General features: G+C 38.9%; 1 protein-coding gene across 2 annotated transcripts in view; it reads left to right on the top strand.

The window, feature by feature from the left end:
• NUP205 (nucleoporin 205) overlaps positions 1-12,831 on the top strand; it is an 84,974-nt gene that overhangs the window by 66,310 nt on the left and 5,833 nt on the right. For both annotated transcript variants that reach the window (XM_077770672.1, XM_077770671.1), the window contains 5 exons: positions 688-826; positions 2,924-3,050; positions 7,318-7,394; positions 9,405-9,533; positions 9,753-9,879. In XM_077770672.1, coding sequence (XP_077626798.1) covers positions 688-826; positions 2,924-3,050; positions 7,318-7,394; positions 9,405-9,533; positions 9,753-9,879 — 599 coding nt within the window. The remainder of the gene's footprint in view (positions 1-687; positions 827-2,923; positions 3,051-7,317; positions 7,395-9,404; positions 9,534-9,752; positions 9,880-12,831) is intronic.

Below are 12,831 nucleotides of genomic sequence, written 5' to 3'. Positions count from 1 at the left end.
ATTTACATAAATAATAGTTTATTAATACATAAGAGTTAAGTGATTTTAGGGGCACCTGGGTGGCTCAGTCCAGCATCTGACTTTAGTTCAGGTTATGAACTCATGGTTCGTGACTTGGAGCCCCTCATCGAGGTCTGGACTGACAGCTCGGAGCCTGGAGCCTGCCTCTGATTCTGTGTCTCCCTCTCTCTTTCTTTCTGCTCCTTCCCCCTACTCAGGCTCTGTCTGTCTCTCTCTCAAAATAATAAATATTAAAAAAAATTTTTTTTAATTAAGTGATTTTACAGCTTCATTTTAACTTTTTTAACTTTTTTATTTATTTATTTTTAAGTCTAATGGGCAATGTAGACTCATTTTTGGCTGTGGCTACGAGAGAGGGAAACTTGGGGGGAAAAGAGCTTTTGTTTTTATCTGTCATAGTTTCTATGGCCCAAGGGAGCATTCTGAGTAGAATAAATATGTTTAGGATAAATTCCAAGCATTATCTTCAAATTATGCAGATTTTCCTTATTAAGTTTTCTCATAAACTCCATTTTCACTGTTTATATGGGATGTAGAATTCTCATTAGTAGTTTCACATCTTAATCAGGCCCCTGTGATTGTTTGCCATGGAGATGCTCAGGAACCGTTAGCCTCCCTTAACTCTTGCACTGTCGCTGTCTCCTTGTTGGGTGGAAATGAATGTAGCGTGTTTGGCATGAGAGACCCGCCGGTTTTCATCCCCGCCCCCGTGGACCGCTACCGGCAGATTCTGCTCCCGGCTCTCCGCTTGTGCCAGGTCATCCTCACGTCCAGCACGGCCCAGCACTTGCAGGCGGCAGGGCAGGTAAGGGGGGGCGTTGGCCGAGGGGTCGGCCGGGGCAGGGTCTGCATTTTACAGACGCAGACACCCTGGGCATAGACAGCGCCCATCAACTTCCCATAGACTGTGGCAGCCCCAGGCGTGGACAGCCAGCCTCCTTGTGCTTCGCCTGAACGTCATTGACCCGTTCTTATATATACTCTTATGTGAATGAAACGCCACAGCAAAGAACGGAATAGTGAGATGGAAAGCAAGAGCTCTGAACGTGTTCTTCTGTAAAAGGAAGCGGTTATTGTTATAGAAATAAGCTGGCTTCTGAAGTGTAGTTTAATTGGGGATTTATCGAGAGGCCGTACGCTGTGTTAGGCCTTGCAGAAAGTATGAAAGATAGGTGACAATGACACATTTAATTGTGATATTTAGAGAACGAAGTAATTGAAATAAGGGAATTCTCTAACAAAAATTTTTTTCATTGAGCACCAGAAATTAGTTTTATATTTATCTCTTTTCAGTGAAACCTTCAAAAAAATCTTTGTTTCTTTCAACTATAATACAATATATAATCTAGCCATTCACTGATTAGACTTAATGACTCTGCAATCTTTATTGTTTTCCTCTATTATTGCAACACACTCAGAAACTGTGTCCTAATACTTTATGGAATGTTATGTGCTTTCCCTTTCCTCAGTCTCCAGGTTTATGTTACCAGGATAGATTGCTGCTGCTTCTAACATGGCACCTTGTTTTGTTTTGTTTGTTTTTTTATTTATTTTTGAACTTTTTTAAAAGTTTTTTGAGAGAGAGAGTGAGTGTGTGGGCGTGTGTGCATGCATGCTCGTGCATACACGTGAGTTGGGGAGAGGCAGAGAGGAGAGAGAGAGAGAGAGAGAGAGAGAAAATCCCAAGGAGGCTCCATGTTGTCAGTGCAGAGCCTGATGCGGGGCTTGAACCCATGAACCTTGAGATCATGACCCTGAGCTGAAGTTGGGCGCTTAACTGACTGAGCCATCCAGGCACCTATTTTTTTTTCTTTTTTTGAGAGAGAGAGAGAGAGAGAGAGAGAAAGACAAGTCAGGGAGGGGCAGAGGGGTTGAGAGACAGAATCCTAATCCTAAGCAGGCTCCATGCTCAGCACGGAGCCTCACGTGGGCCTTGATCCCACAACCCTGGGATCATGACCTGAGCTCACATCAAATCAGATGCGATGCTCAACCGACAGAGCCACCCAGGCACCTCAACATCTTGTTTTATACTGCATTGGTACATCTTACCTCTTTCATATGCGGCCTTTGAGTCAGTTCTGAAAACTCAAAGAGTTCCCTTGTCTTCTCTTTTATTGAGATTAAGATTTTTTTTATTACAAGTGGGACATTGTGATGATATAGGATTCTCTAATGCCACTCTTTACTGGCTATAGCAGAGCCCCCCAAGGAGCCTGTTTTAAAAATATAGATTATGGAGTACCACATCCAGCAATTATGGGCTAAGGCCAGGAATCTGAAATAACAAAATAAAAAAGGGCACCATTCCTGAGTGATTCAGATGTTTGGCTCAGCCTTCTGGGCATGTATAATCTAGCTAAGGAGGCATCACCTGCAAATAGAGTCCTCCATGACAGCATACTAGAAAATGCCAAGGTGGAAAGGCAGAGGCCAGGATTTTTATCTCATTTGTATTTACTGTATCAGAAGGAGAATTTAACAAAAGTTTTATGTGATTATCCCCATGTCAGGCTAGTCAGATTTTTATAGAGCAAGTTAAATTCAGTAAGTCATTTTTATAACCACTTATTTTAAACTCCTGTTCTAGTTCCATTTGGACAAAAATAAAAGAAAATAAGAGTCAAGTAACAGTTTTCATACAGTAGTTGCAAGTTATATTATACTTTTCAACTCTAGCCTCTAAGCTCTGAAATTATCTTTCTTATGAATTTTAGATAAATATTTGCTTCTTTGAAGAAATAAACCGTATAAATGCTTTGATTGCTTGTATTATGTTCATTTTGATTCATTACATTGAATTTCGTGCTTCAGCATTATTAAAAAAGATGAATTATAAATGTATAATACAGTTTTCTACTCTTGACCTCTTTTCCGTTTCTCTCCCTTTTCCTCGGCTCAGGTGTTGCAGTTTCTCATTTCGCATTCCGATACCATCCAAGCGATCCTGCGCTGTCAGGATGTGAGCGCTGGGTCTTTGCAGGAACTGGCTCTGCTCACGGGAATTATAAGCAAAGCAGCACTTCCTGGTGAGTCGATTATGTTGGATGGACTTTGAAATTCTTTACGGACTGACATATACTTAATAGAATGAGGTTTTTATGGCTTTGCAATCCATAGGACTTATTTGAAATTAGTGCTAATAGTCAACTGCTTTTTTTTTTTTAACCTTTTTATTTATTATTGAAAGACAGAGAGACAGAGCACGAGCAAGGGAGGGCCAGAGGGAGGGGGAGACACAGAATCCAAAGCAGGCTCCAGGCTCCGAGCTGTCAGCACAGAGCCCAACGTGGGGCTCTAACTCACAAACCAAGAGATCATGACCTGAGCCAAAGTCAGAGACTGAGCCACCCAGGTGCCTAACTGCTTTTTTTTTTTAATTAGTAAGTTTATATTTTTTGAGAACGATAATGTCATACAGAAAGTTCAGAGTTCAAGAAAATAATGACTACCCAAAAACTGACTACCTAGAAATTACCAAGTGTTTTTTTAGTATATGTGCTGCTGAAGCAAGCCTTTCAGACATTATTTTATATGTATGTACATGAGACAGAGAAGGACATTATTTTTCACGTGCAATGTTAGAAAATGATTTAATTTTATATGAGTTTAATAGATTAAAAAATTAATTGAAGAGGGGCGCCTGGGTGGCTCAGTTGATTAAGCATTTGACTCTTGATCTTGACTCAGGTCGTGATCTCGAGGTTCATGAGATTGAGCCCTGATTCAGGCCCTGTGTCAGCAACATGTAGTCTGCTTGAGATTCTCTCTCTCCTGCTTTCTCTTTCTTTCTCTCTCTAACTTTCTCTCTCTCTCAAAAAGAAATTAATTGAAAGAAAAACTGAAGACCTTGCTGAATTCCAGACAAATATTTTTTCACTACAAGATTACAAGAGTTGTTAGTTCTTAAATGATCACTGTGATTAAGAAGGAAAAAAAAGATTATGAAACATTATTAAGATATTTGGGGTTTTTTTCCCCTTTTAATTTCTTTAGTACCTGTGTATTTTAGACAGAATCCATTAACTCCTGATGTGGAAGATTGAAATCATGAGTTCTTTTATACTTCTTTTTCCACCTTCAGATTATCTTTGCATATATTATTTTTCCTTTGTCAGTTTCTATTTACATTCAGTTTTGTACCCATGAAACCTCTAGCTATTCAGTTTTACTTGTCTCTTTACATGCATTCACTGAAACACACCAGTACTTTTTTTCCCCCATGGCTTCACTGGTCTTAGCTCTCTCTAAGAGAGAGATTTGTCTCTTGGTATTTTTAATTCGTACTGAGGTCCTCTCCCCCCAAAAAAGTATGTTATATAGTCCCTGAATGCTCTACAGTTTGTCAACATCTAATGGTTGCCTCTTTCCGTGAATGATGGCATGGCTGATTATGATTCTTTCCCTCAGAACTTGTAATACTAATGACAAGAGCTCACATTTATTGAGCACAATGTGCCAAGTACTATTTTATTAAACACTTAGCATATTAATTATTTAATCCTCACAAGGGTCTTATGAGGTAGAACTCTTTTCCACATTTTACAGATGAGAAAACTGAGGCACAGAGAAGTTACTTGTCCAAAGTCCTATAGATAATACCTACAAGTGCTGAGTTAGCTATAAAGAGAATTTACCTTTTATCAAATCTTCTCTGACAAATTGGTTTTTTCATGAAGTCTCCTGTCAGTAATTTTTTTAAATACCTAAAATTCTATATTTTGCTAATAGCATCATTTGAACCTGTCATCGTATTAAGGTTGTATTCAGAAAAGCACTTTTTTATTTTATCTTATTAAAGTAAGTTTGTTTGTTGAGAGAGAGAGAGGGAGAGAGTAAGCACAGAGAGGGGTAGAGAGAGAGGGAGAGAGAGAATCCTGAACAGGCTTCTTACAGTTAGCCCAGAGCCCAATGTAGAGCTTGATCCCATGATCATGAGATCAAGACCTGAGCCGAAGTCAGTAGCCGGATGCTCCACCGACTGAGCCCCCCAGGCGCCCCAGCACAGCTTGTTTTAACAGGCTCGTGAAAAATTCAAACAAAAGAACAGTAAAAATAGTGACCAGCAGTCCCTGTTCTCTAAAAGGAATTAGGTATCAATTTAGCTTATTTTTCTAGGAATTTCTGTGCATATGGTGTAAAATTGCCCCCTCCCTATACAAATGAAGTCAGATCCCTATACAAATGAAGTCAGACGATACACACTGCTGTGTAGCTTCTTTTTTCCAGTATGTCTTGGAGATCTTTTCCCTCACCACATAGAGCTCCTGCCTCCCTCTTTGAAATTGGCTGTATAGGTTTCCAGTTGCAAGAGTTAACCAGGCCTTTGTTCTTTAGCCAGATACCTGTAACATGTTCACTGTTTCCCGTCTTTCTAAACATTTCTAACAGTGTAGCATTTAATAATTGTGTGTGTATGTGTGTCTGTGTGTATTCATGGGCGTTTTTGTAGATCTGAGCTGGTAGGCTTGATAAATTCCTGGCACTGTTTGGCCTGAAAATGTATATACTTAAAGTTTACTTTTGAAGATAATGACAAAACCCTCCCAAATTTTTGAAACAAACTTTTAACAGTTTTCACTCCCATCAACCCGACTCTGCATAGTTTAGCCTTTGATGACATACTATTTTGTATTCTCCCATAATTTTACTATATATCTTTTAATGTATTTTTTAATTTTCACATTAAATTATAAGCCCATTTATAACTGTATCCCCCATGTTTTGCCCAGTCTCATACCAGATATGTCATACCTCTTCAAATATTGACCAAAAAGTTAATTTTTTATCTATGGCCCAAAAATATTCTGGAAAGTGTTTTGGAGTTGAGAACAATATAAATGGTACACAGAGTACTCATTTGGCACTGAGCTGAAGTGTCTTATAGAAACTGAGAGTGTTTTACAAAAACAGAATTGGTAGTCTTTTTTTTTTTTTTTTAAGAATCTATTTTTAAGTAATCTCTTTACCCAACGTGGGGCTTGAACTTACAATCCTGAGATCAAGAGTTGCATATTCCATCCACTGAGCCAGCCAGCTGCCTCCCAGGTAGTCTTTTTAAATAGAGGCAGCAGGTGGAAAAAAAGAACCAGGGAATAGCAATACATGTTGCAGAAATCAGAAAGTTTGAGAACAGAGAGGAAAAGGCCCAAATTTCATGACGTTGTTAGGTACAAGATCCAGCTTTTAAGGGGTAGGATGGGAAAAAAAGGTTTAAAAATACAGGCAGCAGAGAAAATATTCCAAAAATTTGATATTAACTAGGTTTTTGCTTATTTTGGGTTTTGTTTTTTTTTTTTTTTGGAGGACAAGGGAGGCCTGATTATATTTTCAAATAGTGAGAGAAAATCCTCTGTGGCCACATAGATTTGCGTAAGCTGGAAAAGAAAGGGATTCTCAGAGCAGTCCCCCAGAGGAGGTGGAGAAAGGAAGGGATGGGATCTGGTGGAGTAATGAGCCACAGGTGAGGTGTAGCAAGCCAGCACGTGCCAAATGATATGAGTGTTTTCTGTAGGTTTGTGTGAGGTCCATGGGCTGAGAAATCTAGAAAGAGCAGGTCTTGTTATTATAAGGAGCAAAGGATAAGATTCTCGGTTACATGCTTGGAGGTAAGGACTGAATTAAAGAGATTGTGAAAACATAAAGTTAAGGGGCTAGGACAGGTTCAAGTGGATCATCAGCATGATTGTGGCCATGAAACAAAGAAACCAGTGGGGTGAATGACCTGTGTGTTTACTTGGAGAGCTCGATACAAATAAAGGGCATTTGTCCTTGGTACTATAAGGTTGATCAGCTTGATTTCAGAGTCCTGTGATAAGTCTAAACAGAAGTTGAATGGGAACTTTTGTGTGTATGTGCAAACTCTACTTTGCCTAAGGGGAAAAGAAAAAAAAATCAAACGATACAGTACCTAGAAGAGTTAAAAGAAAAAAGGAATACATTTCATTATTCATGTTTTATATCCTAAACTCTTTCAGGAGACAGTAACTTACTGTCGAGTTTAGAACATTTTTAACTTTTATGGTTATAAATAAAAGTAGATTTATCCCCAAAACTTTAGAAAGTGCCTTTTGAAATCACAAATTCAGTCTGGATTTAGGTTGCATATGAATGAACATGTAGTGGTATGCTTATAATCTTTGTGAAGTTGTATTTCCCAAAACTCCTTCATGGCAAGTCTGTGTTTTTCCTTGTACATAAAGAATATAAAATATAAGAATTGCTCTTCCTGGTTTTTAAATGTTCTTATTTTCTTGACTATAAAACTGTATTTAAAAGCATTCCAAATTTTGCTAGGTATATTAAGTGAACTTGATATTGATGCAAATGAAGGATCTCTAATGGAGCTACAGGGACATATTGGAAGATTCCAGGTAAGTGACTTTCTTCTTTAAAGAGTAATACTATAAGACTTAGAGCAAAATACAACAGTCCTCTTCCCCATCCTCCCTGGTCTGCTTCCTGGATTTGGGCAAACCTTCTCAACAGTTTTAAATCGTTAAGTAATTTATCTCTAAATAATATGCTTATTTTTTAATTTTAGGAATCATCTATTGGTTTCCCCTTGAAGAGGGTGAGAACTTAGATCTCTTTTTTCTTTTTTCTTCCACCATACAGTATGGACACTTCTCACAACACCCCTCCACCGCTGCCCAGAAGCTCAATAGAATCATGAACTTGATTAGATCACTGCTTTAGTGTTATGCTGTTATTACAACGTAAATGTAATATTTGAGTAAGAATGGGTGATAGGTTACTTTTGGGTGCAACATGTTTTCCCTAGAGTGAATAATTGTTTTTTGTTTTTGTTTTTGTTTTTTTGCTTGGTTTTTATGTATTTATTTCCAAGCTCTCTTCCAGTTATGTGATCTCCTTTTAATATACTCAAACATATTAGATAGCTTATCAACTAGATATTGATCACAGTCTTTCTGGGAGCCTCCTGGCCTGCTTTGTTCCGAACATCTTCATTTTTGATTGGGTGCAGGACAATTATATTTATATAGAGAATTTATGTTTCATTGTTTTTGCTACCTTAATTTTCTTAACCAGCCCTCTTTTCATGAACTGCTTTTTCAGGTTTCCAAAAGAAAACTGCTGCTATCAGCATTTTTGTGTACAAATTTTTGAACTAGAGATTAGATAGCATAACTGGTATCGCTGAGTCCAAGGGTGCCTACACAGTACATGTTGAGTCATTATCAAACAGCACTCCTGAAAGGATTGTACTCTTACCCGCAAAACCCAAATGCTTTTTTTTGTCTTCTAATTTTTTTCATTGGTAGGGAGAAAAAGATATTTTTCATGGGTCTTTCGTAAGGTGAAAGAAATGTTTTAGTGCATCTGTTTTGTCTGTAAGGGTAGCAAACGGCAAGTAATCTCTTAAAAATAGATACAGCTATTTTGGCACAATAAATTTATATTACAATCTTTTCAATATATTTTGCTTTATCTGGTCTTATTATGTAAACTAACATCAGTGTACGTAAGCTATTTTATATTTATATATGTCTGTATATATGTGTAGGCGTGTGTAGGATACCAGTTTTCAGAGTATATGTTTTTAATGTCCATTTATTATGTGCAGAGCACTATAGACTAAGCATTGTAAATACAATTCAATGTCGCAGGTAATCCTAACAATAAGTAAGGTAGGAGTTGCTATTTTCCTAAGAATGTGAGCAATTGAGGCTTGTGGAAGTTAAGTAACTTGTTGTAGATCACATAGCAAGAAGTCAGGTACCTGCTTTGGGAACCCACATCGCTGATTTCAACCACCAGATAGGCGTATTACCAGTTTTGAGAAGTTTGCCCTTCCCCCTAAGAGCCTTAGGAAAAATTGTATTGTCGGATGAAAAGTAGCAACATTTCAAGTAGATGACATCTTCATTTTATCTGCCAAGGGTATCTGTGTGTTCCCAGCCCCTTTATGAAGTCCAGAAGCAGCTATAGGAGAAATAGCCTTTAAAGCTGAGCGTTCGTAGACAGAATTATCACGGACATGCTTGTTACAAACTGTCTTCTGTTTGCCATTTCATTTTGCTTCTCATTGTTTATCAACTGGTGTTTAATTGGTGTCTACCAAGCAGTTATTTGGTGTGATACAGAATATTCTTAGATTAATGTTTACAATGTAATGGGTATTAACTGCTAAAAAAAATGGTGTTCTTTTAATGAGTTGACTGCCAAGCAAATACATTTGCAAAAAGGTGAATTTTAATAGTGCTAACTTTAGTGCCTCAGTTGGAAGTAAGAAATCAGATGCTTTAAAGAGTGATTCCATTCCCCAGTGAGTTCTTCTTTTTTTATATCCCTCAAAGAGGGGTCGCTGATTTTAGACATACCCGATTAGATATGAACAAAGTATCTTTTCTCTTTCTTAGCGCCAGTGCTTGGGACTACTAAGCCGCTTCGGGGGCTCTGACAGACTGCGTCAGTTTAAATTTCAAGATGATAATGTGGAGGGAGACAGAGTGAGCAAGAAAGATGAGCTCGAACTGGCCATGCAGCAGGTAGGAGGGTGGGCGTTGTGTATCCGTTCTTGAACGTTTGTCTGGTTTTTGGAAGTCTGATGAAAAATAGCAGATGTGAATGATTTTACAGATTGATTTATAACCTTGTTGTAATTTCACAGATTGATCAGTGACTTTGTTTTCCTTCAGCTCTGGAGTTCCATGATACTGGGCATTGGGGGAATTAATATTTTTGTCACTGTTATTCTTCTATTGTAGATCTGTGCCAATGTCATGGAGTATTGCCAGTCGCTCCTGCTGCAGAGCTCCCCCACCTTTCAGCATGCTCTGTGCCTCTTCACCCCGAGCCTGTCAGAAACCATTAATAGAGATGGACCCCGGCAAGGTGACCGAGTTCTTTCCTTCTGTATTTGAGGATTAAGTTGCTGTGATTAAGACAGGCCCTAGTTGGCTCCAGTGAGATGCAGCATTTTCTTTCTGTGTAATTAGTGGGAAAGTTTGTAAATGACTTTAAGGAGTGGTGAGTGTTGGCAGTCTTGTGGATAGGCTGGAGAGCTGGAGAAGACAGAGAAATTCAAGATTTTCCGAGGATAACTTTAGAAGAGCATTGTGGGGAGAGTGTGGTTTTGAATAGTACCTGAGATCCCAAAGAAAGGATCTAGAATTGATGAGTAAGCTAGTTGGGTGATAAATGTGAAAATGTAACAGTTTAGATGTGAAATCATGTTAAGCTGAATGTAGGGTCTAAATTGGGTCCTGTATTATAGCTCCAAGCTTCTATACCATAGCAAGTTAAAATATAGATGCCGAGTAAGCTGACCTAGCCCATGATTTCCTAATGACACAGCAGGCACGATCTGGAATGTGGGGGCTCTGGGTTGATTAAAGTGGTTATCCCATGGGCCGCCCAGAAGCCAGAGCCCATTCTGATCCTAGTGGTGCTAATGGAATGGACCGCTGCTGATTTCCAGAAGCTTTTTGTGTGAGGTTTCTGAAAATCATTTTGTCACATTTTTATCTTCTTCAAGATCTTATTTTCCCTGAAAATTGCTTAATCACATGAAATATTTAATAGGATGATGTTATGAAAAATGTTAGTTTAACAGTGTATAACCACTGTCTCCTATGAATGGTGCCAAGAACTGACTGTATTTGTGTAACTCTATTATAAAGTGACCAAGGGGGCCCTTTTCTTCTCCCTTGAATCAAACGTTTTCAAACAAATTTAACCTCATCGTTTTCAAAATGACGGGCACCTGGGTGGCTCAGTTGGTTAAGCGTCCAACTTCGGTTCAGGTCATGATCTCACAGCTCATGGGTTCAACCCCCCGCATCAGGCTTTGTGCTGATAGTGTGGATTGGGATTCTCCCTCAATCTCTCTCTATCCCCCTTCCTTCCCTCTTCCTCCCCTTTCTGTTCCCCTCCCCTGTACCCCCCAGCTTGTGCTCTCTTGCTCTCTCTCTCAAAAAAATAAACATTAAGACAATATTTTTTAATATTTTCAGTTGAAATTATAGTTTTGTCATTTATTCTTCAAAAACCTTAATCATATGCTAATAATGTATCACTAGTAATTATTAAAATTTCATTTAGTTTCTTCTCACTTTGAGCCAGTCTTTCCCATACTAGGTCATTCTTTGATCTTTAATACTTAATGGAGGAACTTTATGAAGGCTTATATATTGGCCTTTATTTTTCCTCAGACTTTTTAAAGATTTGATAAGCATACATATCTTTGCCAATTGTAGACACAGGAGTGGGTAGATAATGTAGTAAGTTCAAGAACATTTACTTGTAGGGAGGTAGTTTAACCTTAGGAGTTAAGAATACAGACTGATGACGAACTGCCTAGATTTGAGTCCCAATTCTGTAAGTGACTATTGATATGACTTCAGAAAAATTACCTCACCCTCTTTGTGCCTCAGTTTCCTCATCTGTAAAATGGAAGTAATAACAAGCTCCTTTCTGGTGAATTATTGTAAGGATTAAATGTGTTAATATGTAAAGTGCTTTAGAACAGTGTCTGGCCCTTAGCACTGCCTAAATGTTAGCTGTTATTATTTTCATTATTGCTGTTGTCATCATTGTCAGTCATTAAGTATATGTACTATTACTTGTGACCCAGGACCCTTTCCTGTACACTTCTACTACCTAGACTTTGTGGTCTTTCCTGCAGAATCTGTTTCTGTAGTCAGACCTTTCATGACCAGTCCTCATCAAGCTAAGTCTAGTACCTTCCGCACACCTTAATACTTTCTAGACTTGAGCAGGTTAGCATGTGGGAACTCCTGGTATGTGTCAGTCCTCTCAGCATTAGATCATTCTCTTTCTGGACGTGTTCCTACCAGAGTAGATATCATACAAACGTTACCTGTGCACCAGAGTACCTAATTTCACTAGGAGAAGGCTCTGTATTATCAACACTGTCACATCTTCAGTGAAGACTCGAAAGGGAAACCTGGCAACTCAGACAAGTCTAGGATGTCCTGGTTGGTGGCAACATCCGCTGACAAGGAAATGTTCTCTCTCTTCCACTCTTTGTGAAGACCTAGGAAATGTAGGCCTTAGAAGCAAAGGTAAGGGAGACTGTGGAGAAGGAAACCAGTGCACATCTCCCTGCAGTATTCATGGTAGGTAGAGCTACTGATTGTCTCTGAATTGAGCTTGAAATTACTGAGGTTTTTCTCGGGAAACTCTTCAATCAAAGGGGAAGTTGCTCTCCTTACGCCAGTCCTGCCAGTTCTTCCCTTTGCACAAAGCTTTCCCGACATCCCATTGTTCCTTCACACCTTCCTAGAAGCTAGTCCAGTAAGTACGTAAGGCACAGCATTTTGTTTTCTTACCCAAAAGGACTTACGGTGCGAAGAGAGTTGTCGAAATTTAAATTTAATTATATTATTTGAGTATCTCAGTTAGTGTTCTCCTTCTCTTGGGAAGAAGGATTTTGAGCCTGGAATTCGGCAACCTGAAAGACACAGGTCAGAAATGAATCCATGTAACTAGAGCTATAGGGTGAAGCAGGAATTCTTCACCTGGGTTCAGGAAACTCCAGACTTGTGTGCAAGGCTTGCATCTGTGTGTTCANAGTTCTGTCAGGGTCTCATCAGCCAGATTGCCTTATTCTGTCCAGAGCTTCAGCTTTATGCACATATCTGATCACAGTAGCTTGTGAGCGCTCCTCTGAACTGTCAGAACTATTTAAAATTGGTTTTGGGTTGGGGCTTCTGGCTGGCTCAGTCAGTTAAGCGTCCAACTCTTGATTTTACCTTAGGTCATGAGCTCATGGTTCATCGGTTCAAGCCCTTTATTGGGCTCTGCGCTGACAGGAGTCTGCTT

The sequence above is a fragment of the Crocuta crocuta genome, unplaced genomic scaffold (genome assembly GCF_008692635.1).
Source record: "Crocuta crocuta isolate KB4526 unplaced genomic scaffold, BGI_CrCroc_1.0 scaffold266, whole genome shotgun sequence".
Lineage (NCBI taxonomy): Eukaryota > Metazoa > Chordata > Mammalia > Carnivora > Hyaenidae > Crocuta > Crocuta crocuta.
Note: the sequence above shows the minus strand (reverse complement) of the source record. Positions and strands in the feature narration are given on the sequence as shown.